Consider the following 27,490-nt stretch of genomic DNA (forward strand, 5'->3'; position numbering starts at 1 on the left):
CCGATTACAATGCTTTAAAGGGATTATAAGAATCGCAAAAAATTAAAAAAAAAATTTTTGGAGATCTGCAGTAAAAAAGGCCAGGCAAGTTTGCCTTTAAGATTGATGAATATGTGTGAAGCAAAAAAACATTTGAAAAAGACGTAGTAATAGAGTTGTGATGATCAGAAGACCATCGTTTTGTGTAAAAAATCGTCTCCCTCTCATCGTCTCTCAACTAGCCGTTCACTGTACTTTCCATCATGAACTGCTGTCTAAATTTTATCATGGCAGCATGTGTGCTAGAGACGACATAATACTTCCTTCTCGTTCACTCTTATACATATGCACACATACAACAGCTAGGTCTAGTAATACTAGGTGCCGTGTGGTTCCCGGCACCAATAAGAAAGAATAGGACCACTCCATCTCATTCCCATGGATGTCGTAAAAGGCGACTAAGGGATAGGCTTATAAACTTGGGATTCTTCTTTTAGGCGATGGGCTAGCAACCCGTCACTATTTAAATCTCAATTCTATCATTAAGCCAAACAGCTGAACGTGGCCTATCAGTCTTTTCAAGACTGTTGGCTCTGTCTACCCCGTAAGGGATAAAGACGTGATCATATGTATGTATGTAGGTCTAGTAATAAAATAGACAGGATTAATCCCATATCCTTTGCAATAGTTGACTAGCTGTCTGCCCAGTGTGATTTTATTAGTAAATTAGTTGACCTGCGCACCACGCGCCTTGTAAAGTTCTTACGTGACACACGGACCTATAAAACGTGCAATACAATTTCAATTTATTTTTAAATACAGGTAAGTTTATCAAGGTAGGAAGAGTATTATAACAAAAGTGTTATCAAAACAGAAGAAATACATTAACTACTCATATCCTTATTTCTTGTATCGATCTAAAATGAGTACGTTTCATAAATGGACAGAGATATCTAATAAATTTATTTATACAAAGGTATTAGCTAAATTTTTTACAGGAATTTTGTCAGAAGTGGAGCCATAAAAAGATTTTTTGTATCCCCTCAAATCGCAATTTGCTCTTTATGGGGAAATATATCCTTATCTTCGATGGGATCTTTAAGTTTATATTTCTTCATGTATATACACATTTTAAACTATCACCTAAATACTTAAGACTACTAAAGACAAGATTTATTTACCATTCTGACACATTCTCATTTTATTTTAAGTATATTAAATATTTAATTATGACCTACAAATGCTCTCTTCAAATACTAGCCATTTTTACATGCAGTATGTATCATGGCGGCTATTATCATTTGAACTGCGAGTATCAACCGTAGTCTGCAGAATACACCGACACCGGTGCGGTGCACTGCAAACATAAATTTAAAAAAAGAACTTATTATTTTTTTTTGACGAAAACATGTATATAAAGTTGACAGTTCTAGGTCCATAATTAGTTGTAGTGAGTGTGTGCATTGGTGCGGATACATTAAAAAAAAATAGTACAGATAATTAAAATAGCAATTTAAAAAATACTGTCGACCAGTTTTTGCTATTTTAAAATTATTAAAAGTAAAAATAATATATACAAAATGATTGCGTCTACAGTTTTCATCTTGTCCTGTTTGTATGGTAAGTACATTAATTTATAAAAAAAGTGTAAACGTTCATTACTTAATTCTATAAAAAGAACAGCCATTTTTCAATTAATCCTTATAAATTATTGTGATTACACACATTTAAATTTTTAATAAATATACATTTATAAATTATTGTGATAGACATTTAAATATTGTAATAAATATATGTAGTGTACATTTTTATATATTTATTAGTGCCTAATAGTATTATTTTAGATTAATGTATCAAATTCAGCATTTCTTAGCCATCGAGATAGTATAAAGTCCATTCTTCCTAGAAAATAAGATATGATAAAACTATTCATTGTAAGCAACATAAATACATAAGTTTAAATAAAACCCCAAAATAAAAAAAAAACTCTTATTTTCTATATGAATTCTCATCAGGTAACTTTCTTATGAATTTTCATGAGATATTTACTATTCACTAAAGACCTCCCAATTGCACCTACGTAAATATTTCCAAAGTGATACATAATTTATAACATTTATTGATGTTCAAATTAAAAAAGACTTTATACTTTCTACATTGAAAAGGCCAACGATTACAACTTTTCTTCCAAGAAAGCCTTATAAGATTTTACAACTTGCGCGCGAAGTGAAGCAGATAGCATCCACTTCGTTTTTTCTACACTACCACACCGGCATTTTCTTACAAACATACATATAATCCCGTCTATATCCCTAGCGGGGTGGAGAGAGCCAACAGTATTGAAAACATTGATAGGCCGCGTTCAGCTGTTTGGCTTAATGATAGAATTGAGATTCAAATAGTCGCGGGTCGCTAGACCATCGCCTAAAAGAAGAATCCCAAGTTTATAAGTCTATCCCTTAGTCACCTTGGAGACAGATGGAGTGATCCCATTCTATTCACTTTTAAAATGCCGGAAACCACACGGCACTAAATAATGACTGTAATTAAAACTTCTTAATCCATATCCACATACATGAGACAGTCTGTCTTTAAGCTTTCGCGAATAAAGTCGTGGGTCTAAAAATCATTATCATGTAACAATCGTAAATCATTATTGCGAATTTGACTAAATAAGCGATAGTAGGCGTAATGATGTGTGCACATTGCAAAATTACTTAACAAAATTCGATTACGCAAAAATATTAACCATTTAAGAATGATTTTAGAACAAGCAAATTGAGAAACATTGGCAAAAATTAATAAAGAATTAAAGAGACATCATTAACGATCAAATTGAGAATGATGTTAGTTTAAAATCTGGTTTATACAGGGTGTATTTTTTTCGTTAAGGAATTTTTTCACGGCAAGTTTAGACGATAAAACTGAGTAGGTTTCCATAAAAACAAAAGAACAAAAGGTGATAAAAAAATTACTGTATTTATGCGTATTTTTATGTATAGATATATATTCAGTGTGCATTTTATAATGTTTAAACATTTATTTATCTCGCTCTGCGCCAACGCCAATATATACATATATACAATTTCATTTGACATTGACTACTTTCATCTTATGTTATGTTGTTTTGTGACATCTCGTTAATTTATGTACGGTTGTAGTATTTTTGTATCGTTGTTATTAAAGAGTGACTGACAATGCGGCAGCAACTCGTGTAAAATTTCTCGTTTTTAGAGATCCGTATTGAAAACCAAAAGTTCGTTTTTTAATAAGATATGATGCAATATCTAAATAACTTAAATATAACAAACTTAAACTTCTTATAAAAATATAAAAAAAATATTAATACAAACTTAAATTAAATTTATAAATTGTACAGTTTCTTAGTATCAACCTGCTGGAGTATGCCCAGAAGGCTGGCAACTGGATTCTCTTAACTTGATAACTTCCAACCCTCCGATCATGAAATAATCATAATCATTTTTTGTATCATAAACACATATAATAAATCACGTCTGTATCCTTTACATGAACAAAGCCAATAATTATATTCACAAGAATTTAATTTAGATTCGGAGATGCTTTTCCCCTATTATATAATCTCGAGTGTAACAAATTATATTTTTTTAATTACAAATTACAAAAATAAAACAGAAAAAAAAACAAAAACATATTTATCTGTTATCTAAAGCTCTTCTATAAATTTTTTTATTTATCTTTTTTTGTAAATGAAACAACAATAAAACTTTTACAAAAAAAAATAGGTAAGTATAAGTTAGTAATAAAAATAACCAAAAACGAAAGTTATTTCAAACATTTATAATGAACAAATAAATTACACATATCATTTATTTCATATAGTTAAATACAATCAATATTTTAATGACCTACATTTGCCAATATGAATATTTTCCTACGGAATTCTCAATGGTGAAACCCGACTCGCGCTTGGCACATTTCAACTGTTGCCAGCCGCCAGCTTCCTATTGTAGTACTCCGTTTGTTAACAAGTTAACGTATCGGTAGTTAATTATACTCATTGTAGAACGTAATCTATACAAATACAATGTATATGTACTGCCTACGTCAAGTGATTATAACGGCCGGTTTGATATTTAACTGAACATACATACATATGGTCACGTCTATATCCCCTGCGGGGTAGAGAGAGCCAAAAGTCTTGAAAAGACTGAATGGCCACGTTCAGCTATTTGGCTTAACGATAGAATTGAGATTCAACTAGTGACAGGTTGCTAGCCCATCGCCTAAAAAAGAATCCCAAGTTTGTAAGCCTATCCCTTAGTCGCCTTTTACGACATCCATGGGAAAGAGATAGAGTGGTCCTATTATTTTTGTATTGGTGCCGGGAACCACACGGCACTAAAAAAACACTTTTAAAACTAAAATAAAGATATCTTTTCACTTCACAGCACAATTGATGTAGGTATAATAGCACAAACCTTAAATCTAGTTGTAAGTAATTTTGAAATTGATAAGTTCTAAGGTTATATTATAATAATGACTAGCTGTGCCCGCGACTTCATCCACGTGGAAAAGTTCTTTCGGGCATCATTGAAGCCCTCAAGGATGAATAATTTTCCCCGTTTTTTTTCTTCAAATTTTCCATTATTGCTTCACTTCTTATAGTTGCAGCGTGATGTTAAATAGCCTAAAGCCTTCCTCGATAAATGGTCTATTCAACACAAGAAGTATTTTTCAATTCGAACCAGTAGTTCCTGAGATTAACGCGTTCAAACAAACTAACTAACTCTTCAGCTTTATAATATTAGTATAGATATATAGAAGAAATAATTTATTATGTGGTGATCTAGTGCCAACACTATACGTCAAAGACACCTATATTGCATATCACCCTGTATAATGCTTCTACATATATAATCTTTTCTGTAAATAAATTAAAGATAACCAAAGCTTATATGTTTGTTAGGATTTGACTAAACAATATTATTCTAATTGAAATTCAATATATTTCATTAAAATTATAATCGCCCTATGAAAATATAATCAAATTTACTGTAAAAGTACAGTTCACGACTAAATTGTTTGTAGAAATAAGAGTCACTTTTTCTATCTTACATGCATAAAATCACACCTTTTTTCCGGAGAGAGGCAGAGACTACATCTCTCCACTTACCACGATCTCCACATACTTCTTTCGCTTCATTCACATTCATAGTTTCTATGTTAAGTTGCTAGAATTGATAAAATCATTTCAGCCTCCTTGCACAAGCCTCATTTGCATCCCGTTTTTATATCATAAAAATAAACGATGTATGTATGAATCTCCAAGAAGATTTAATATGTACTTATACATACATCACGTCTTTATCCCTTGCGGGGTAGACAGAGCCAACAGTCTTGAAGAGACTGTTAGGCACGTTCAGGTGTTCGGCTTAATGTTACTCGTATTATTGAGATTCAAATAGTGACAGGTCGCTAGCCCATCGCCTGAAAGGAGAATCTCAAGTAGTGAGATCTCATCACAGAAACCTCATCAAAGATGATGTGGTTTCTTGGGTGATTGTTGGGAATATTGAGTAAAACAAATGTGCAAAAACTGTAATGTGACTGTTCAAATGTTAATGAAAACCACATTGACAACGTCATTACGTTTGACGTTTTGTATTATAAAAAAAGTAAGTTTAATAGGCAACAAGTTGATCAGCCTTTATTTATTTATTTCTGTTTCCATCATATAAGATTTATATTGAAGCTGTTGCGTGTTGTGCAAATTAAATACTAACTAACAATATTTATATTTTCAATGCAGATTTTTCACTTGACTGTACGTCATAAACATGCGTGGAAAAAAATAATAAACATGGCCGAGGTGGGGCGTGATTATATGTTTGTGAATATATATTACAAAGAAGGATTCGAAATTTTCTAGACTCCCTTCAAACTCTCCTGCATTTTTAACTCTAAATACATACATACATATGATCACGTCTTTATCCCTTACGGGGTAGACAGATCCAACAGTCTTGAAAAGACTGATAGGCCACGTTCAGCTGTTTGGCTTAATGATAGAATTGAGATTCAAATAGTGACGGGTTGCTAGCCCATCGCCTAAAAGGAGAATCCCAAGTTTATAAGCCTATCCCTTAGTCGCCTTTTACGACATCCATGGGAACGAGATGGAGTGGTCCTATTCCTTTTTTTATTGGTGCCGGGAACCAGACGGCAATTTTTTTTTTTTTTATTCTATTGATCTGATTTTTAACTCTATTGTACAATAAATAACTAGAATTCTGTATTACCTACTTACTTATGTTGACAGTGAATTGTATATATTTAGCAACTATTGTTATCTGCCCGACGGGCCCAAATATTTCGGAATGTCATCTCTTGTGTAGCCGCTCCCGGCCGTATCATGTGAAGCGTGAGAATAAAATTTGTGAACCGAAATGACCCTTTTGATTGGACCAAATCTGTGACATTAACTTAAAAAATATGTATGTACTTAGTAATTTCTATCAAGACTTCCAACTAAACGTCGCCTTTCAGCCTTAAATAAATAAATTAGAATAGATTTATTTTCAAAATTGCTTTCAAGGTATCACTCATTGACGTCACATCACTTAAATCTAATTATAACTATTACCGCTTCCAAAGCGCATGTGTAGAAGAAACGGCGGAACAAACTACACTGGAAAAAGAATCTCTGCATGTCAATTCTGCTATTTTATTTTAATCCGAAACGGATCTGAAACGCATTGATGACAACTTTTGGTATTCTACTAACAATTTGTCAAAACGAAGCCGTAACGCATTGGTTACGCAGCCGAAACGGTTCGGTTGTCGTATTCTGCTAAAGGACACGTAACCTTCCGTTTGCCGTTCGGCTATTATTTCGTATTCTGATAAGTTTTTGACAGTTGGTCCGGCCGAAACGCAACGGTTCTGCATTGGTTGAATTGTCCAAAGTTACGGTTTTGCATCGGCAGCAAATAACCTACCGCTTCCGTTTCATTTGCGTTTCAGCTATCAACGTAAAGTTACTGGAATACCGTTTGACAATATAAACGCAACTGTAACCAAGCTGAAACGCATCCGAACTGTTTTGGTTAACAAATAGCAGAATTGGCCTGCAGGTTTATAAGCCTATCCCTTAGTCGCCTTTTACGACATCCATGGGAACGAGATGGAGTGGTCCTATTCTTTTTTGTTATTGGTGCCGGGGACCCACACCTACGCTGTCAAGGTCGTAAAACACCATTGTATGTAGTTCTAATTAAAACGCAACGTTAAATATTTCTTAATGTTTACTATTGATAACAATGAATTGATTAAATAAATGAGCTAGTAATTATATCATACGATGATACGGTAAAATAAATACATAATAATAACAGCTTCTCTGTACATAAAGAGACATTTCTTATCGTGAAAAATATTGCAGGGAATATTTAATTGACTGTGAATGTGTGAATTAACTTTTAATCAAGAATTTTAGTACGGGAAATTACGTACATATACCTACTCACGTCTATATACCTTGCGGGGTAGACAGGACCAACAGTATTGAATATACTGAAAGGTCTCGTTCAGCAGTGTTTTGTTCAATAAAGTTTGCGGAATATAATATAATTTTAATGAACATACCTACATACATACATATGGTCACGTCTATATCCCTTGCGGGCTAGACAGAGCAGCAGGTTGCTAGCCCATCGCCTAAAAAAAGGATCCCAAGTTTGTAAGCCTATCCCTTAGTCGCCTTTCACGACATCCATGGGAAAGAGATGTAGTGGTCCTATTCTTTTTTTCATTGGTGCCGGGAACCACACGGCAATTTTAATGAAACCTGTCTTATTGACGGCCTCTGTGGCGCAGCGGTAGTACGCTTGTCTGTGTCACCGGAGGTCCCGGGTTCGAATCCCGGCCAGGGCATAATGAGAAACGAACTTTTTCTGATTGGCCTGGGTCTTGGATGTTTATCTTTATATAAGTATTTATTTATTATAAAATATAGTATCGTTGAATTAGTATCTCGTAACACAAGTTTCGAACTTACTTCGAGGCTAACTCAATCTGTGTAATTTGTCCCGTATATATTTATTTATTTATTTATTACCATTTTGATATCCAAATTGCAATAAAATGTTTAAGGAAGCTTTCTCCTTATGATCTCCAAAGAGGTCAAGTCCGTCGTCGACCTCAAATAAAACAAATAAAAGAATATAAACTGCAGGACGAATGGATATATCGTCCTTAGCCCTTACGAACGTCCATTAATTCTCACGCAAATATGACAAGGGCATCTTCTTTATTTTTAACCACCGACGGAAAAAGGAACGTGTTATAAGTTTGATGTGTCTGTCTGTCTGATGAAGCGATAAAAAAAGGAATCGTCATTCTTATCAGAGTCTATGATATTCCCGGTTACACATTTAGCTGTATCACTTCCGAACCCAGGGTCCTCTACCTAACCTAGATAAATTGGATGCAATAACTTTCTTTTTATTCAGACTTAGAAAGCCTAGACTAAAATCAAGCTCATCTTCCATAGAAAGGCACACGCGACGCCATTTATATCGCGCGAAAAACAAGCTTTTTTCCGCTTTGATCACCCACCATCACTCAGGTGAACAAATTCCACATTTTTGTGATCTGAAATCACCTGGCTTACCTGGCTTATCACCATGGTGATCAAAATCAACAAGTGTTGACTACACATGTTTTGTTTCCGCTGTAATCACCAGGGAGATCCAAATTCATAAGATTAAAACTATAATGATTTGTTCCGTTCTCCATAATAAAAAAGCAAAACAGCGTTAGTTTTTCGCGCGAGGACTGCATATGTTAACTGTTATTAGAAGGGAAATAGAATTTCATCGTAACATGTTAGTGAGCATTATGTACATACAGAACAAACGGATAATCCGATAGTAACGTGTGAAATATATGAAACCATTAAAGTGTTACTACGTCATTAGGAATACACGTGGCTGAACGTAGATCAATCCTAAGAAAAAAATTTTAAAAACGTATAAACTACTGCTTACTCGTAGTTAGAATTTAAAGCATCATGTTTTTGCTGTAACATTTTATAAATAAATAGAAAATTACTTTAAAAAAGACACTACTTTATTTCTATAGATAGATCAAATTCAGAATTAAAAAGCATCATACCTCGTAAATGAACTGTTGTTCATCCGTGCGTCAATTTTCTATGCGATCCTCTTATTGTCATGTGGGCTGGAGGAGATCCCACTTAGGGATAAGCCCGCCTTTGTACTGTACTACTGTTTTATATTTGTAATGTACCCCTTTAGTGAACAATAAAGCATTTACTTACTTAATAAGAAGAAGAACAGAAGAATAAGGTAACTGGCAACTGAGAAAAAGAAAAAAGAATGTTTTCGTAACAATTATATACATACTATTAATTACATTACATACTATTAATTGTTACGAAAACATACTGTATATCCCTTGAGGGATAAACAGAGCCAATATATATATCTTAATTGAAATTCAAATAGTGACAGGTTGCTAGCCCATCGCCTAAAGAAGAATCCCAAGTTTGTAAGCCTATCCCTAAGTCGCCTTTGTTTTGTATTTTACAGAAAAATAAAACATAATACGAGTAAGTATTCATCACTCTTCTAAAGCATTTACGTTTCTGACACGTATCAAATTTACACGTCACGTACACGCCTGCCAATTTCCCGCGAGATCAGATTTAAGGCCCTGTCATGGTAAATTGATGTAGGTGCGTTTAGCCGTAAAAAATGGAATTGCCATTTTAGAAGATTGTAAAGTGTACAGTAATGTAAAAGATCAAATAAAAATAGATTTATTTACTAATTCAAATTTTTTTTTATTAGTTTTATTTATTGATTTATATATTTATGTACGTCAAGGAAAAAATAAGAATAGAAGTTTTATTCATTATAATGGAACATTTCAAACATCACTTAATAATTGTTATATATTTTAGTTTCACAACTTCTTTTGACGTCAAATAAATTACTTGAAACTAAGTTTACTGCCAAGGCGTCAGTGCAGAAGAACCGGTAACAAACTGCATTGCAACATTTTCTTAAATAACGTCAATTTCACAATTATCCGTAGTAGATACGGTTTTCGTTTATTTTCCGTAGTTTACCTAGCTCTCGATTTAAAATACTGACAGATTGCTAGCTTAAAAAAGAAATACCAAGTTTTTAAAATTCCCTTAACTAACATTTCACACATAATTAAATCATGCCTCTTTCCCAGCTTCATCATCACGCTTCTTTCTTAGATGGGTAGGCAAAGACTTCATCCTCCCGTCATGAAATCTTCATACTTATTTACTGCTCCAACAACGTTTTCATCAATATCATCAGTTTAGGGTACTCTTGACCTGACCTATCGCCGAAACGTCCCCGATTTGTTCAAGGTCAACTGGGCCTTCCCCTCCCAACGGTCCCATTTAAGCTCACCTTGTATATTCGCATTGTTATCAGCTTTCATTGCAATTTTCAACACTTTAAAAAAAAACCGGTCAAGTTCGAGTTGGACTCGCGAAACGAGTACAAACTTATTAGGTAACATTTTTTAGATAAGTAATTCATTTCTGTTATTTTAATAGATCTATAACATGTTTACATAAAACCTTTAGCGTGATTGTGAATGAAGATGTAGTTACAGGAATAGAAAAGGGTATGTTAAGATGGTTTGGTTATGTGGAGAGGATGAATGAAAGCAGGTTGACTAAGCAGATATACAAGAAAAGTGTGGGGGGAAAGGTCGGAGTGGGAAGTCCTAGACAAACGTATCTTGATCAAATTAAGGACGTCCTGGCAAAGGGTCAGGTCAAGAGTATCCGAAAACGCCAAGCTTTCATGAAGAGAGTTATGAATGTGGATAAAGCGAAGGAAGTATGCAGAGATCGTGGTAAATGGAAAGATGTAGTCTCTGCCTACCCCTCCGGGAAAGAGGCGTGATTTTATGTATGTATGTATATTTGTCTTTATTCTATACACGTAGAGAGAGCCGGTAGCCCAAAAAAGGCAAGACTGACAAGGTAAATTAATGAAAATTTAATTAAAAATTTAAAAAAAAAACCGTCGAAATAAATTTGGGAATCCTGAAGTGATGTAATCTAAGTAAGTTAAGTATGTATGAAGTAATTTTAAGAAACAAGTAGCGTTGCTATATGCAGCTTTAAGGTTCTATTTTTAATTAAATTGTAAGGTTTGAAGGAAATTTATAAGAATACATACATACATACATATAATCACGTCTATATCCCTTGCGGGGTAGACAGAGCCATCAGTCTTGTAAAGACTAATAGGCCACGTTCAGCTGTTTGGCTTTAAGATAGAATTGAGATTCAAATAGTGACAGGTTGCTAGCCCATCGCCTAAAAGAATAATTTATATAAAACCAATTTATAAGCCTTTTCATGAAAAGTAATTTCATCATATTCAATGTCAATACTTACCGAAATTATCAACGTGTGCACATCAATAAATCTCAGTTATCATCCAAACATTGAGGTAAGTATTTACTCCAGAACGTTCAAGTTGTCTAGTGACAGGCTAAATTTATAACCGTGACTCTGTATAATTCCGAAATGGTATAAACAGTATAAATTCCAACGGTTTCCCCCGCGTAAAACGGAAAATTCCGCTATATCGAATCACAGGGTATCTATAAAAATATATAAATAGGACACTGACTGACTTTTTGACTGTCATATCAACGCACAGCCAAAAACACCGGATCTACATACGTACATACATATAATCACATAAATATCACCTGAGGGGTAGACAGAGCCAGCAGTCTTGAAAGACTGACAGGCGACGTTCAGCTGTTTGGCTTTAAGATAGAATTGAGATTCAAATAGTGACATGTTGCTGGCCCATTGCCTATAAGAAGAATCCCAAGCATTTATAAGCTTAGCCCTTGATCGCCTTTTCTTAATTTCTATTTAAAAGTCATACAAAGAGACTGAAAAACCAGCGTTCTAGCAGTAACCCGCTGGTTTTCAGTCGCTCGGTGTCCACGGATCATTGTAACATGATTCAGAACGTCTGAGACAACATAAAGGTACGTTACGTGCGCGTTTAATACCTGTATCTACACTAATATTATATAGCTGAAGAGTTTGTTTGTTTGAACGCGCGAAAAATTCTTTTTGCGTTGAATAGACCATTTATCTAGGAAGGCTTTAGGCTATATAACATAACGTTGCAACTATAAGGAGCAAAGAAATAATAGAATATGTGAAAAAAACGGGGAAAATTATTCTTCCTTGAGGGCTTCAATGATGCCAAAAATAACTATTCCACGCCACGGCATTATTAAAATTTGCAAACCATGCAACAAACAACAGCTACAAACAAAATGCAAACTTCAACCCGTCTCTGCAAAGCTCGGCAGATTGCCTGTTTATTTATGTAGAGCTTACAAAAGCTCACGGGAGCTTGTGGGAAGCCGAATCGATATCACTGAAAACGTTATGACGTTCTATTCATTTTAAAACACACACATATCACGTCTAGCCATCTTACGGTACAGACAGAGGCATTAATCACTAAAATAATTAAAAAATTGAGCGATAATGGAGTTAAGAATGACATTGGCAGTGTTTTTTAATTTTATATTATATTAGAAATAAAGGTAAGGTTATATTGCCATGTGGTTCCCGGTACTATAATAGAATAGGACCACTCCACCTCTTACAATGGAATGGCTAATGAACTTAAAAAAGGTACCTTAATAAATTCACAATAGTTTTAATTAAAAACAAACCTGTTTCAAAATTGTATATTCATAGTGTAGTGTGTTCAAACTTTATCATTCGTTGAATTAAAAGTTTCGCAATTTAACTCTGCAATGTACTGTGAATATTTGAGTAAAATTGAAATTGTTTCTAAGGTTTTTGTTCTGACTGGCCCGTATATAAAAGACTAGTTTTTCCGCGGAACTTTGCCCCCGTGGGAATTTTCAGAAAAATACACGCATTTTTTATAATCACAAATTACATACATATAATCACGTCTATATCCCATGCGGGGTAGACAGGACCAACAGTCTTCAAAAGACTGAAAGGCCACGTTCAGCTGTATGGCCTAGTGAAAGAATTGAGATTCAAATAGTGACAGGTTGCTAGCCCATCGCCTAAAAGAAGTATCTCAAATTTATAAGCCTATCTCTTAGTCTCCTTTTACAACATCCATGGGATCGAGATGGAGTGGTCCTATTCTTTTTTAGTGGTGCCGAGAACAATACAATACGATATTTAATATCATTTTTTAATTGTTTCAGGTCTAAGTCACCAAGCTGAATGGTCTTACGATTGTAAGTATAATTTTATCAACACGTCCCTCTTACCAGGAGGGGCAGGCAGAGTCTACATATTTCCACTTGGCCCGATTCCTGCATACTTCTTTCATAATTTTTTGCCATTAGCTGAAATTAGTCTAGCCTGAAAGCATTTGGATGAATGACAAGCACTTCGCGAGAGCTTTAATTAAATTTGGAGGGAAAAGTTTTATTTGTCATTATATAATTTAATCTGTAGCATCCTCATTTCTTCTTTTTCTCATGTTTGAGGGTTCTTGTCTGTGGAATTAAGTGGAGAGAGCTTTTTTATCGAAGATATTAATTAACATTTATTTGATTTACTCATTATGCAGCCTCATAAATTTAAACCTCAACTAGAAAACAATTGACCAAAAGATCAGGCATTCAAAATATGTATATATAATGATAAAAACAATGGTTTCTCAATTGCCGTGTGTTTCTCAGCATTATAGAATCCACGACGCGAACATTGCACGACTGTTTTCCTAAGGAGCATGCCTCTTTCCGGAAAGAGCATTTTCTCTTTCCCGTGGATGTCGTAAAAGGCGACTAAAGGGAAAAACAATTTTATCTAATTTCACACCTTGAATCACATTTCAATTTTATTTAATTTCACACATTCACTCGGTAAAACTCGGATAACAGGAGTAACAAAGAAGAATTTTAGGCGAATAATAGCAATCGATTTTGTCCCGAAAAACTTTACCGCTCGAATCCTCTGAGATTCCTCCTTGAATTACTTTAGGGGATGACGCCTCCATTAACCCAGATGTAATGGAAAGGGGTCATCATGAATTTCAGAATTAAGAGTAATAACATTAAGGAGTAGTTTTGTTAAGAGAATGCCTTTACAAGTTTTAGAACAAATTAAGTTAAGTTTTGAGTCTCTGCCAATGCTTCCGTGAAGTAGACATGATGAAATGTTTGTGGTATGTATTATGGAAGATACTAATTGATGCCTACGATTTCGTTCGCGTGACTGAACGATTTTTGTTAAGGTGTAATTTCTATATTTATTATAGCCTAGCTAAAGATGCTTCAGTTTTCAAAATTATTTATAAGTAGCCTATGCGTTGCCTAGGATTAAAAGCTATATTACAAAAAAGGTTTCATTCAAATCTGTGCAGTATCGTGCAGTTCTGAAGATAAGTGGGTACCTACAAACAAGCAAAGTTTTTTATTTTTACTCCACTACTGTTTTGTTTTTTGTTTTCATGTAAATAAATTTATAAATATTTATATTGTTTTATTATATATGTTATTTACAATTTGATTGAATTCCATCATTATCAAGCCATACAGCTGAACGTGGCATTTCAGTCTTATCAAGTCTTTTCAAATTCAAAATATTTTTTCATTATTACGGGTAATTTCGAAAATTAGATACCTACTATTGTGATATCATTTGGTTTGACAACAATGCTTGACGACGAATAAGTTACATAAAACTATATAAATAATACTAATTAAATCTTATACAGTTCCTTATAAATGATTCACTGACTTTGCTAAGGCAATGTACGCTAAAAAGCTTTGTAACGATATGACTAATTTATGTTTATTACTTTAATTTATATCATTGTAGCACTCTCTTTTTCCAAAAAAGGGACATTTATCCTATTGTCTCTGTCTACCCCGCAAGGAATACAGACGTTTATTAAATTAAATATGTATTGATTGATTAAAACGATTAAAGGATGCAATCAACAAAAAATATCCTCAAGGTATATAGTTCTACATACGCTATTTAGAACTAGACACGAGTAGGTAGGAACCATTAGATCTGGTCCAAGATAAATCACAAACGGAATTGGTCACTTTGTGTGATGCAATGATACAGGATGTCCTATCTGTGCGGCTATCAGCTATCCCCCTCTCCAGCTAAACAATAAAAGAGTAAGAAATAGATATTGTAGGTAATGAATTCTGAGAATTGCGAAGCTGTTGCTACGATTTTGCTTTGAATGTAAATCGTACTAATATTATTATAATTGCGAAAGTTTGTGAGTATGTCAGGATGTCAGTATGGATGTTTGTTACTCTTTCACGCAAAAACTACTGAACCGATTACTATGAAATTTATTATGTAGGTAGCTGTAGACCTAGATTAACATATAGGGTACTTTTTATCCCGGAGTTCCCGCGGGATTGATTTCACGCGGACGAAGTCGCGGGCGGCCTCTAGTATCACATACATTGTAAAACCAATTAATCATACAATATTAATTCTATTCTTCTCCTTTCTAGTTTAAGACAGAGAAGTACAAAAAATATGCGTTTTATGTAATGAAACGTCAATTCTTTGTTTAATAATAATAGAGCCGTGTGGTTCCCGGCACCAGTACAAAAAAGAATAGGACCACTCCATCTCGTTCCCATGGATGTCGTAAAAGGCGACTAAGGGATAGGCTTACAAACTTGGGATTCTATTTTTAGGCGATGGGCTAGCAACCTGTCCCTATGTGAATCTCAATTCTATCATTAAGCCAAATAGCTGAGCGTGGCCTATCAGTATTTTCCAGACTGTTGGCTCTGTCTACCCCGCAAGGGATATAGACGTGACCAAATGTATGTATGTATGTATAATAATAGATGGTAAACTAGTCAAGAATCCCAAACGGCATTAAATCCCCTCCTTTTGTACATTTTATTTTATAGAATTATAAAGTTTTAAATAAATAGATACTTAACTATCATGACATAACAATTAGTATAATAATAATAATAATAATAATAATTTTATTAACCAACCAGAAAAACAGTAAATACTTAAAATTAAAGTACAGTAATCTGCATCTGCGTCTGAACTAGGTAAAACCTGTATTTCAGACCTCAGAGCTCCTTCTTCTAATACAAAAACAAATTAAGTATGTGCTATATAAAATCTTAGAGTTAAAATCAAGTAAAATGGAAAAGATAATTTATATAATAAGTGGGAAGTGAACCTCTCTTTGTGTAGAATGTGTGTGATTGAGTGTGTGTGAGAGGATGTGTATTAAATTTAGATTTAATATTTAATATTGATAATTTATATTGAGCTAGATTAAAATGTCTTCTGTATCGCGATAACTTAATTTCAGTAACCAGTTCGTCAATATATGTTTTAATGAGTACTTATTTAAGTCCTGCAAGGAGAGTTTTTTATTTATTTTGTTGTAAATTATAGGGCCAATAAACGAGAAGAAACCCCTACAGAAAGCATGCTTAAAAGGTTGTATTTGAAAAATTCTATACTTGCATCTTTTGGATTTATAGTTTGGGACAAAATTAGTTTGCGAGTGTTGTTTCATTAAAGTTTGGAAGATAAAAAGTTGTCTTACAGTCAAAACTTCACAATCCTCATATAGTTGTTTAGTGGAATGGCGTTTAGGTCTAAATGTGCATAACTTTAATATAGCCCTCTGAGCTCTCTCCAGATTTAAAAGAAGACTTTTTGCAGCTCCTCCCCATGTAGTTATACCATAAGTGAGAACTGACTGAACAAGTGCTAGATATATTTGCTTCAAAAGTCGAGGCTCAGCTGAGTAACGAAGACTCCCAAAAACATATGCGAGTTTCCGAATTCTTGTACCGAGAAGATTAATATGTTCAGAAAATTTAAGGTGCTCATCAACGATTATACCCAAATACCTTACATTATTTGATTTATCAAGTTGGGGACAGGAGCAATTAACAGATTTAGCGCAGTTATCATGATGAGCCACAATATTAAGCTTTTGCACAGCATTAGTTACATCTCGCATGGTAAAAGTTAAGTATGTTGTCTTACTAGCATTAAGAGTTAAATAATTATTACGCAGCCATTCCGAGACCCGATCAAACCCCAATTGAGCCAGTTTAAAAACAGATGACCATGTATCAGCAGAAAAGAGTAAGACTGTATCGTCTGCATAAGAGATAATTTTTCCTTTGAATTGTGCCAGTTCTAGAAGGTCATTTATATAGACCAGAAACAAGACAGGGCCCAAAATGTATTTATCTTTAAATTCTAATTCTCACTCAATCAACCCTTAATTATCTTCTTCCTCCTGGCTTTAGTCCAGGTTGCATCCTCACCACTGTGGAGAGGAGGTCGTGGTAAGCCTATGACAGCTTCAGTCTTTTCAAGACAGTTGACTCTGTCCACCCCGCAAGGGATATAGACGTGAATATATGTCTGTATACATAATAAAGTGCCGTGTGGTTCCCGGCACCATAACAAAAAAGAATAGAACCACTCCATCTCTTTCCCACGGATGTCGTAAAAGGCGACTAAGGGATAGGCTTATAAACTTGAGATCCTCTTTTAGGCGATGGGCTAGCAACCTGTCACTATTTGAATCTCAATTCTATCACTAAGCCAAACAGCTGAGCGTGGCCAATCAGTCTTTTCAAGACTGGTGGCTCTGTCTACCCCGCTAGGGATATAGACGTGATCTCATATGTATGTATGTATACCTACATAATAAACCTAATTCGTTCCAAGATTGAATCAACTTTTTATTACAGTTGAAACCCTCTGGCCCGGAAAATGCACAACTGGCCAGCAACAGTCACCCATCAACATCATGACCAGGGATACGGTGCTCGACGTCAGCGGCACCCACATCCAGGGCCCTCTCGTCTTCAGAGGGTACTCCAATGTGAAGCTATCCGCACACAACAATGGTCACACTCGTGAGTTTAGTAATTATTTTTTGTCATCAACGCTTTCCTCTGTTTATTTTCTTGGTTAACCTGCTTTCATTCATCCTCTGGTCTTCAGAGCGTACTCCAATGTCAAGCTATCCGCACACAACAATGGTCACACTCGTGAGTTTAGTAATTTTTTTTTTGTCATCAACACTTGCCTCTGTTTATTTTCTTAGTTAACCTGCTTTCATTCATTCACACCACCTGACCAAACCATCTTAGCATACCCTTTTCTATTCCTGTTACTATATCTTCTTTCACATAAAGAGTGGGAAGGCCTAGACGAACGTACCTTGATCAAATTAAGAACGTCCTGGTAAAAGGTCAGGTCACGAGTACCAGAAACCTTGTTTGAATGAAAAGAGTTATGAATGTGGATGAACCGAAAGAAGTATGCAGAGATCATGGCAAGTGGTAAGATATAGTTTCTGTCTTATAAAAAGACAGAAAATATAATCACGTCTATATCCGTTATGGGGTAGAAAGAGCCAACAGTCTTGAAAAGACTAATAGGTTATGATCAGCGGTTGATAGAATCGACACTCAAATTGTGACAGTTTGCTAGACCACCGCAAAAAAGAAGAATCCCAAGTTCATATGCCCCTAGTCGCCTTTTACGACATCCATGGGAAAGATATGAAGTGGTCCTTTTCTTTTTTCTATCTGTGCTGGGAATCACACGCCAGTTAAAGTACCAACAAATATATAATAATATATATATACGGGACAAATTACACAGATTGAGTTAGCCTCGAAGTAAGTTCGAGACTTGTGTTACGAGATACTAACTCAACGATACCATATTTTATAATAAATACTTATATTGACCCAGGTCAATCAGAAAAAGTTCTTTTCTCATCATGCCCTGACCGAGATTCGAACCCGGGACCTCCGGTGTCACAGACAAGCGTACTACCGCTGCGCCACAGAGGCCGTAAATAATAAGTCGACATGTTCCACGACCTACTTTATAATAAGACAAACGGTTAAACCTTTGACAAAAACTTTTCGCGGAAAATTAGTAATGCTTAATCCGTGAATCACGTTCGCTTTAGATTTAACCGGTGACCGTGCGATTAGCCTGCCCACGTCTCAGTTCCGTCAATTTTCGCGAAGTTACTTCCCATGATTGGAGGGAAATAAACACATTTAACAGATATAGAAAGGTTCACCAGATAAGAATCTCGGAATATATTGAGAGAATTTTATGGTCTTCTGCGCTGCCTACAGCTGCAGTCAGGTCGATGGGGCGGCCGTAGTGGCCTGGGTCTTCACGATATTCCTTATGAAACCTTACATACATACATAAAATCACGCCTCTTTCCCGGAGGGGTATGCAGAGACTGCCTCTTTCCACATGCGTATATGTATATGTTCTCTTCCTCAGTCCGCTGGGACAACGTGGACGGGAACCCCCCACCAGTACTCATGGGAGGCCCCCTCATTGGCAACTACACCTTCATGCAGTTCCACCTCCACTGGCTCTCCGAACATGCCATAGATGGAATCAAGTAAGTGAAGTCTATATGTGTAGTGCCGTGTGGTTCCCGGCACTAATACAAGAAAGAATAGGACCACTCCATCTCTTTCCCATGGATGTCGTAAAAGGCGACTAAAGGATAGGTAAACTTGGGATTCTTTTTTTAGGCGATGGGCTAGCAACCTGTCACTGTTTGAATCTCAATTCTGTCATTAAGGCAAATAGCTGAACGTGGCCATTCAGTCTTTTCAAGACTGTTGGCTCTGTCTACCCCGCAAGGGATACAGACGTGACTTATGTATGTATGTAAGTCTATATATTAAACTATTAGTTGTGGCCGCGACTTCGTCCGCGTGGAATAGTTATTTTGGGCATCACTGAAGCTCTCAAGAATAATTTTCCCCGTATGTTTTCACATATTCCATTATTTCTTTGCTCCTTATAGTTGCAGCGTGATGTTATATCGCCTAAAGCCATCCTTGATAAATTGTCTATTCAACCCGTCTCGTAAATTTTTCGGGAAAAAGTAAAAATAATTTATTCGTAAAACACCGTAATAAAAAGGAAAAAATAAGCAATACCTTGTATCCAATTTTTAAACAAAATCTATTTCTATGATGAAAAAAAGGTAACAAAAAATAACTAGCGAAGTCATTTTGGCCGGGATATGATTCATTTATCACGCTAACAATATTATAAGACGATAATTCAATCGCCTAATAAAATTGTTGGCATTAGGAATTGAGGATAATTGGCTCATCATAAATTAGCCAAATCCGTAGTTTATCGAATCGATGATTATTCAATCGACTGACAAAGAGGAGTTATGTTCATTCTGTAAAACCATTTCGGCATGTTTTTTGATCTTTACAAGAGTTGTCTTAAGATGACTCATAGGAATTTCTACTTTATTAAATTGATGCAGTAAAATTTTAGATCCAAAAACTTTTTATGAAAAAGAAAAACTTATTTCAAACAAACTGTTTAACAAATGTTTAAAAAAAATGTTTAACAAATAATAATCAAAATGAAATATAATTAAAACTAAAACTAAAACAAGAAAAAAAAGATGATTACAAACTAAAATTTAATTTACAAATTGTACAGTCCCTGCATAGCATCAACATGCGGAATCCCCAGAAGGCTGGCAGCATTGCCAATTTGAATGGCAATGCTGATACTCTGAGCCAGATTATTTCCAGCCCTCCGGTCACGAGATACCTCAATCAGCTTTTTCGACAATTGTCGGATAAGCTGATGGGCAGATGGGTCCCAGAGTTTCTACCCCAAAAGGTTCAAAATCTTGTCCAATACATGACCTTTCATTTAAACTCAGGTATCCTTTGGAGATCCACATGGTGCACATCAAGACAGGATTGACGGTAGACGAGGCTGTGACCAGACCTGATGGACTTGCGGTTCTTGGAGTCATGGCACAGGTATTAATAGTATTTTCTTTCTGAACACCCATGTTCAATACAGCTGAGGGAGTCACTCCTTGATGGTGGTAGATTTGTTACTTGAAATATCATTTAAGACATAATATATAACGAACTAGGGGTTTCGAGGCATGGTCGACCAAGTTGTAACTTCACGCAAAGATGATAGACGGATTGTTTGTTTTTTTTTTGTTTGTTGGTTTGTTATCTTAAACAGATTATATGATATATATACTTTGGTAAAAAGGAAAATAAAATTTAGGATGGATAGGAGTGCCACAAGCCATAACCGGGCTTTTGCTATACTATTTTCATAAATTTCCATTTATAACAATAATTTACTTAACATTTTGCGTACATCACTACATATTGTATAGTCCCCCTATTTACGTATGTCTGCACTAATCTCAGAAAGATGTGGACGGACTGTTCCTATTTGAAATGTAGGAAAGATGATTTTCCGAGGAAGGTTTGTATCTACGAGTACATATAAATGCTACCCATTCGAAGCCGGGGCTGTTCACAAGTAAAAAATAAATTGCAGAATAAAACAAATTATCGACGTCTACTATCTATTAACTCCTGACAGAAATATTTTCAATACTCAATACTCAATCATTTATTGCATCTCATGTGTTTACATAAATTGTACATATGATATAAAAAGTACATTAGTTCAAACATTTCCATTAGGTTGTCTACGGAGAAGGCAGCTCATTCGCACTAGATCAAATAATGCCAATGATCCCGGAAATTCTCGCTTCAGGCAAACGCACAGACCCTTCCAGTATTGATTTATCGTAAGTACAATTTCTTTTTACATCATACATACATATGGTCACGTCTATAACCTTTGCGGGGTAGACAGAACCAATAGTCTTGAAAAGACTGAATGGCCACGTTCAGCTATTTGACTTAATGATAGAATTGAGATTCAAATAGTGACAGGTTGCTAGCCCATCGCCTAAAAAAGAATCCCATGTTTGTAAGCCTACATACATATAGTCACGTCTATATCCCTTGCGGGGTAGACAAAGCCAACAAAAGGCCACGTTCACCCGTTTGGCTTAATGATAAAAGTGAGATTCAAATAGTGACAGGTCTAGCAACCTGTCGCTTAAAAGAATCCCAAGTTTACATACATACATAAAATCACGCCTCTTTCCCGGAGGGGTAGGCAGAGACTACCGCTTTCCACTGGCCACGATCTCTGCATACTTCCTTCGCTTCATCCACAATCATAACTCTCTTAACATGTATAACATTATCTCTTTATAACATTCATAATTCCCAAGTTTATAAGCCTAGATTTGTTTCGTATCTTTTTTTTTATTTAAGTAAACTTGTACATATGTAGGAATTAAAAAAATTAAAATCGTTCTAATCTTAAAGACAATAACATTTAGAATCTCATTGTCTTAAAGATGGTTGGGAGTCCCAACAATCACATCACAAATCCAGCGTGTCGTGTACATTTCTTCGGCGAAAAAACTACAATAGCAGGTCGCATTAGCTTCGGTAGTAGAAGTTGTGAACTATTGTCATTGGTGTTTCAAGGTGAACGTGGATGTACAGTTTTTTAAGACAATGATAGATACAGGGCCATCTTGAAGTTAGAGCCCTTAAAACAATTGCCTGGAAGAAATCCCTCACAGGGATAAGTCCGCCCTTGTGCATTGTTATTTTTAATGTCTTTTTATGTAGGTACTACTAAAAATTTGTTCAATGAACATACAAGAACTTTTGTCTACTTATTCCGGTGTTAAGCGAATTTTGATATAAACAACACTCTTTTATATTAATTGTGCAAAGGAGAGATACATTATACATACATACATACATATGGTCACGTCTTTGTCCCTTGCGGGGTAGACAGAGCCAACAGTCTTGAAAAACTGAATGGCCTCGTTCAGCTATTTGGCTTAATGACAGAATTGAGATTCAAATAGTGACAGGTTGCTAGCCCACCGCCTTAAAAAAAATCCCAAGTTTGTAAGCCTATCCCTTACTCGCCTTTTACGACATCCATGGGAAAGAGATGGAGTGGTCCTATTCTTTTTTGTATCGGTGCCGGGAACCACACGGCAGTACATATTTTGTATAATATAACAATAAAAAATGAATCTAATCTGCCAGAAATTAAAGTACATATTCCTTATTTCTTACACAGGCGGTTGTTCAGCCCTGAGCCACAGTCCTACTTCACGTACCACGGCTCCCTGACCACACCCATGTGCCAGGAGGTGGTCACGTGGATCGTCCATGATAAGCCGCTGCTCATTTCTGATGACCAGGTAATTGTTTACAGATATCATTTATCTAACGTATCTTGATCAAATTAAGGATGTCCTGGTAAAGGGTCAGGTCAAAAGTACCCGAAACCGCCGAGCTTGCATGAAGAGAGTTTTGAATGTGGATGAAGCGAAGGAAGTATGCAGAGATCGTGGCAAGTGGACAGAGGTAGTCTCTGCCTACCCCTCCGGGAAAGAGGCGTGATTTTATGTATGTATGTTTATCATTTATCTAAAGTATGTAATCAAATCTGACTAACCTTAGACTAGAGAGGTGAGGATGGAGGAAAAAGAAAATAAAATTTCTTCTGCACCGTGTCATTGAAAGAGGTTTCTTATGATAAAGTAATTGAACGTGGACAAGGATCTTTCACACATTGAAGTTAGGGCCCGAAGGGAGATTTTACTGATTGAGAATTTCAAACATTTTAAGCGGTTAAGCGGGAACCACACGGCACATTAGTTCTGCGGGATAATTGAAGAGACAATTTCATAATTAGTCACCGGTAGTACGTCTACTCGTAATCTGCTCCATAATACGAATGTTATATCTGATAACATTGTTTACAATCGATATTTGTTTCAACAACGGTGAAGTCATTCGTCTATTATTTTCGGAATAAGCATATTAGATAACCATATGAATCTATTTTCATTAAATCAATTAGATCATCATTTGTTTTTATTAATTACTAATGCTCGTAGATAGTAATTGTAATCTTTTCCTAGTTTTTTAGAGTATTTGCTTCAGTATTGCTTATCAAGTCAGTAATTTTATTTAGCTTTATAATTTCACTGGTAAAATTGTTATCGATGCTTTTGTAACGAATAAAAATACGGAAAACCTTTTGTGGAATATCTGTGAGGTAACTTCATAATGCAGTTATGATAGCAATAACAGTTATTAACAAGACGATTGATTAAATAATGTTCAAAACCTAAAAGCTTATGAATTTTTTTCTGATAGTTCTTTTGGAAAAAATAACTTTTATTATTACTGTAATTCCTTGTTTTATTCTAATAAAATATCGTTCAAACATTTAACTGAACACATTCCAGCAAAAATTTCAATACAATCATGTATCAAGTTTGTGTTAAACTTGATAGAAGATTGTATTGGAATTTTCACAACAATTTCTCTTGCACAGTACAAAATCTTCGGCGAAGTGGACGTTGGTGGCATTGACAACTACAGAAGCTTGCAGCGCGTCAACCGCGTAGTGTACCGGTCCATGGCTTCCTGTGCCTTCTCCCTGTCACCAAGCCTCCTCAGCACCTTGGCTGGCTTGTTCCACTGCGTGTCCACGAGGGTCACGAGCAGTATCGGCAAGGGCCTCTGCTATATCCTCAACTTCAAAAGAAAATTCTTCGGAAATGCTGTTAAGGAATGCTCGAAAGTCGCCATTTCGTAAAAACTGTTTTAAATGGATGACCAGATGTTTTAAACTGGTCACTTAAAAGTGTAACCTTGAGTAGTCAGCAAACCTCCTCAGAAACTTGGTTGGACTGTTCCACTGCGTCTCCACGAGGGTCACGAGCAGAATTGGCAACGAGTTATGCTACACCCTCAACTTAAGAAAAAATTCTTCAAAAACGCCGTTTAAGATTGCTCAAAGGTTGCAATTTTGTAATTTGTCTGTAGTTGTTACCTTTTACAATGTTGTATCACAAAATACTCGTAACTTGCCAATCGAAAGTTTCACCTTTAATAATATTTCATCTTTAAAGTTATGCTTTCCCATAAATTCACAGAGAGTATTAATAAAGACCTGTGCTATGTCATGGTTTAAGAGGAAATTCTTTAGAAAACCTGTTTAAAGTAATGCTCAAAAGTCGTCACTTTGTAGCTTATCTTTTAAGTTAGATAGATATGTTACAAGATAATATTCTGCAGGAACACTATCAAAAACTTTTTCTAAGTTGCCAAATCATAGGTATTCTTTTAATAATGTATTGAATAATAATGTATTGAATTATTACTAAGAATTACTAACTGTAATACACATCATCCCCTATTCATGTTTCTTGTACTCAATTAATTTGGGTTTCCAAGGAATAATAAAGATTCTCTCTTCTTGTCTTATATAAAAAAGGACGTTTCAGAAAATCTTTTAGTTGTAAGAAACAATTTAGGAAATTGATATTATATTAATGTAACTAGGTAGTTATTTAATAATTCGTATAATTCCTTCAAAATTCTGTCTTCAAATCTATTGAGAAACCTCATGTTTCTGATTCGAGATCTAAATAAATTTTCCTTTTTTCTGAAATTAAAAATTCTTCATTTTTTCAGAATAAGCTATAAATGGCTCTTACGATGATCTCACATTAATGTTACCATTATTATTATCAATTCCATAAAGGTTGCACTTAAAATATCCTTCAATTAATTGCATGTAATTAAGTTCTTTTACATACATACATACATACATATCATCACGTCTATATCCCTTACGGGGTAGACAGAGCCAACAGTCTTGAAAAGACTGAAAGGCCACGTTCAGCTATTTGGCTTAATGATAGAATTGAGATTCAAATAGTGACAGGTTGCTAGCCTGTCGCCTAAAAAAGAATCCCTTGTTTGTAAGTTCTTTTATCTTTCAAAAATAGTCAAAATCCTTATCATTTCATCGTAAATTAAATGCAAATGATAAACTAATACCAATAAGATCTCTAAGAAGATTATCACTTTTTAATAGCCGATAAAAATAATAAATATCTTTATGTAGATTGTAGACATCTTGATCCAACAATAAGACTTTATCATTGAGATTATTGTGTATTTAATGACTCATTAATTTAAATAAAACATTGATAACATCCTTTATTGATTAACATCTGTTGCGTATAGCGCGCGTCTGATGCCAAAAACAGTTTAAAATTGATAAGATCAATGATTTTTTTTGATTGGAACGAATTTCAAACAATTATCATGAAAACGTGTAAACGGTAAATGCTAGTATTGGGGATTTAAAATTAAAAAAAAATGTTTATAACATTGCCACAAAAATATCACTGAAATTAAGTAGTTATCAGGGAAAGGAATTTCGGAGGAACTTTAGCTAGTAATATTGTGATTATTGAAGCAGGATTATCATAATTGATATCAATATTATTTTTATAATTTTTATTTATAATGGATTTGGACTTGCCAATCTCAGAAGCTTTCAGTTTACCTGAAAATTTAACTTACTTCACAGTTATTTTTATTGAATCATTTATGGAGGTTTTCAAACTATGTCTTTGAATTAGCAAACTCCTAAGTTTCAGTAACTTAAAAGATATGAAATTACCCTTTGCCCACTAGTCATAAGTTTAGACGTTAAAAATAAGTCTTGTCAATTAAGATTATCTTATTAATGTATATTTTTAGAAACGTAACGATTATCTTGATATTGATTGTAAAGATTATTTATTTATGAACTTTCTTCGTCATTATCTTAAATCATATTTCCTGTTTTGTTCAGTTTTACATTGATATGATCGGTATGATCATAATTTATGATTAAGGAAATTTATAATATACTTAATAATTATTATCCTTTATTTTGTTAAAAGATACAGAAATTTTCCACTTACTAATTAATTCTAATTTTCAATTAGAATACTTATAACATTTTCGTATTTTTTTTCATCTTCTGTAGAAGAATACATAAGCGGTATTAATCAAGTAGGTAGTCCAATCACACTCAATTTTAGTCAAATCTGTCTCGGCAAGTAAATAACCTATCAATCACCCTATGTTTTGGAATATAATGAAATGTGCAATAATAATAAAGTTGAGATTTAGAATAATAAGTGACAAGTGTAAATAGTTGAAGGGGCTGTGAGTTTGTGTATTTTATTGTATTTTAACTTGACTAGACTTAGACAAGTCTTCAATTATTATCCCATCGTTTAAATTAATTAAACTTATTAAAATAATATGTCTATTATTTTCATATGTACCCATATTTGGTCTTAGCGAAATTTGCACTAGATGAATATGCCAATTCCCTTCGTCGCCTTTTACTATTTTAAAGTGCCGGGAACGACATGGCACCAAGTGGTCAAGGTCACATCGTGTCAAGGGTAATGCGAGTCCAAAGACCTCGATAAGGTCAGGTTTAGTCACACACTGACAGCGGGGGCGACATTTTATAGCGGATGTAACATTTCGCCCACATTAAATTTAGGACAGGTAATCACTAGATTAAACCAAATGTTAGACTGCTAGACTGTTGGCTCTGACTACACCGCAAGGCATATAGACGTGACTATATGTATGTATGTATGTTGAACCAAATGATAACTGGTCCTAT

General features: G+C 34.8%; 1 protein-coding gene across 1 annotated transcript; it reads left to right on the forward strand.

Moving 5' to 3' along the window:
* The first annotated feature begins 1,301 nt into the window (after nt 1-1,301).
* LOC106136817 (carbonic anhydrase 2) lies at nt 1,302-27,115 on the forward strand. The gene is made up of 8 exons (XM_013337471.2): nt 1,302-1,599; nt 13,270-13,302; nt 17,797-17,964; nt 19,367-19,490; nt 20,796-20,898; nt 21,592-21,698; nt 23,069-23,192; nt 24,338-27,115. The coding sequence occupies exons 1-8, from the start codon at nt 1,560-1,562 to the stop codon at nt 24,599-24,601; spliced, it is 963 nt and encodes a 320-aa protein (XP_013192925.1). The 5' UTR covers nt 1,302-1,559; the 3' UTR covers nt 24,602-27,115.
* The last annotated feature ends 375 nt before the right edge of the window (nt 27,116-27,490 follow it).

This window comes from Amyelois transitella, chromosome 10 (assembly GCF_032362555.1).
Source record: "Amyelois transitella isolate CPQ chromosome 10, ilAmyTran1.1, whole genome shotgun sequence".
NCBI classification, from domain to species: domain Eukaryota; kingdom Metazoa; phylum Arthropoda; class Insecta; order Lepidoptera; family Pyralidae; genus Amyelois; species Amyelois transitella.

Excerpts from the sequence above, each read along its gene's own strand:
- LOC106136817 (XM_013337471.2), top strand. The coding sequence starts at position 1,560 with ATGATTGCGTCTACAGTTTTCATCTTGTCCTGTTTGTATG. Across the intron at positions 1,600-13,269 it reads CATCTTGTCCTGTTTGTATG|GTCTAAGTCACCAAGCTGAA; the intron begins GTAAGTACATTA and ends TAATTGTTTCAG. Across the intron at positions 17,965-19,366 it reads ACACAACAATGGTCACACTC|TCCGCTGGGACAACGTGGAC; the intron begins GTGAGTTTAGTA and ends TCTCTTCCTCAG.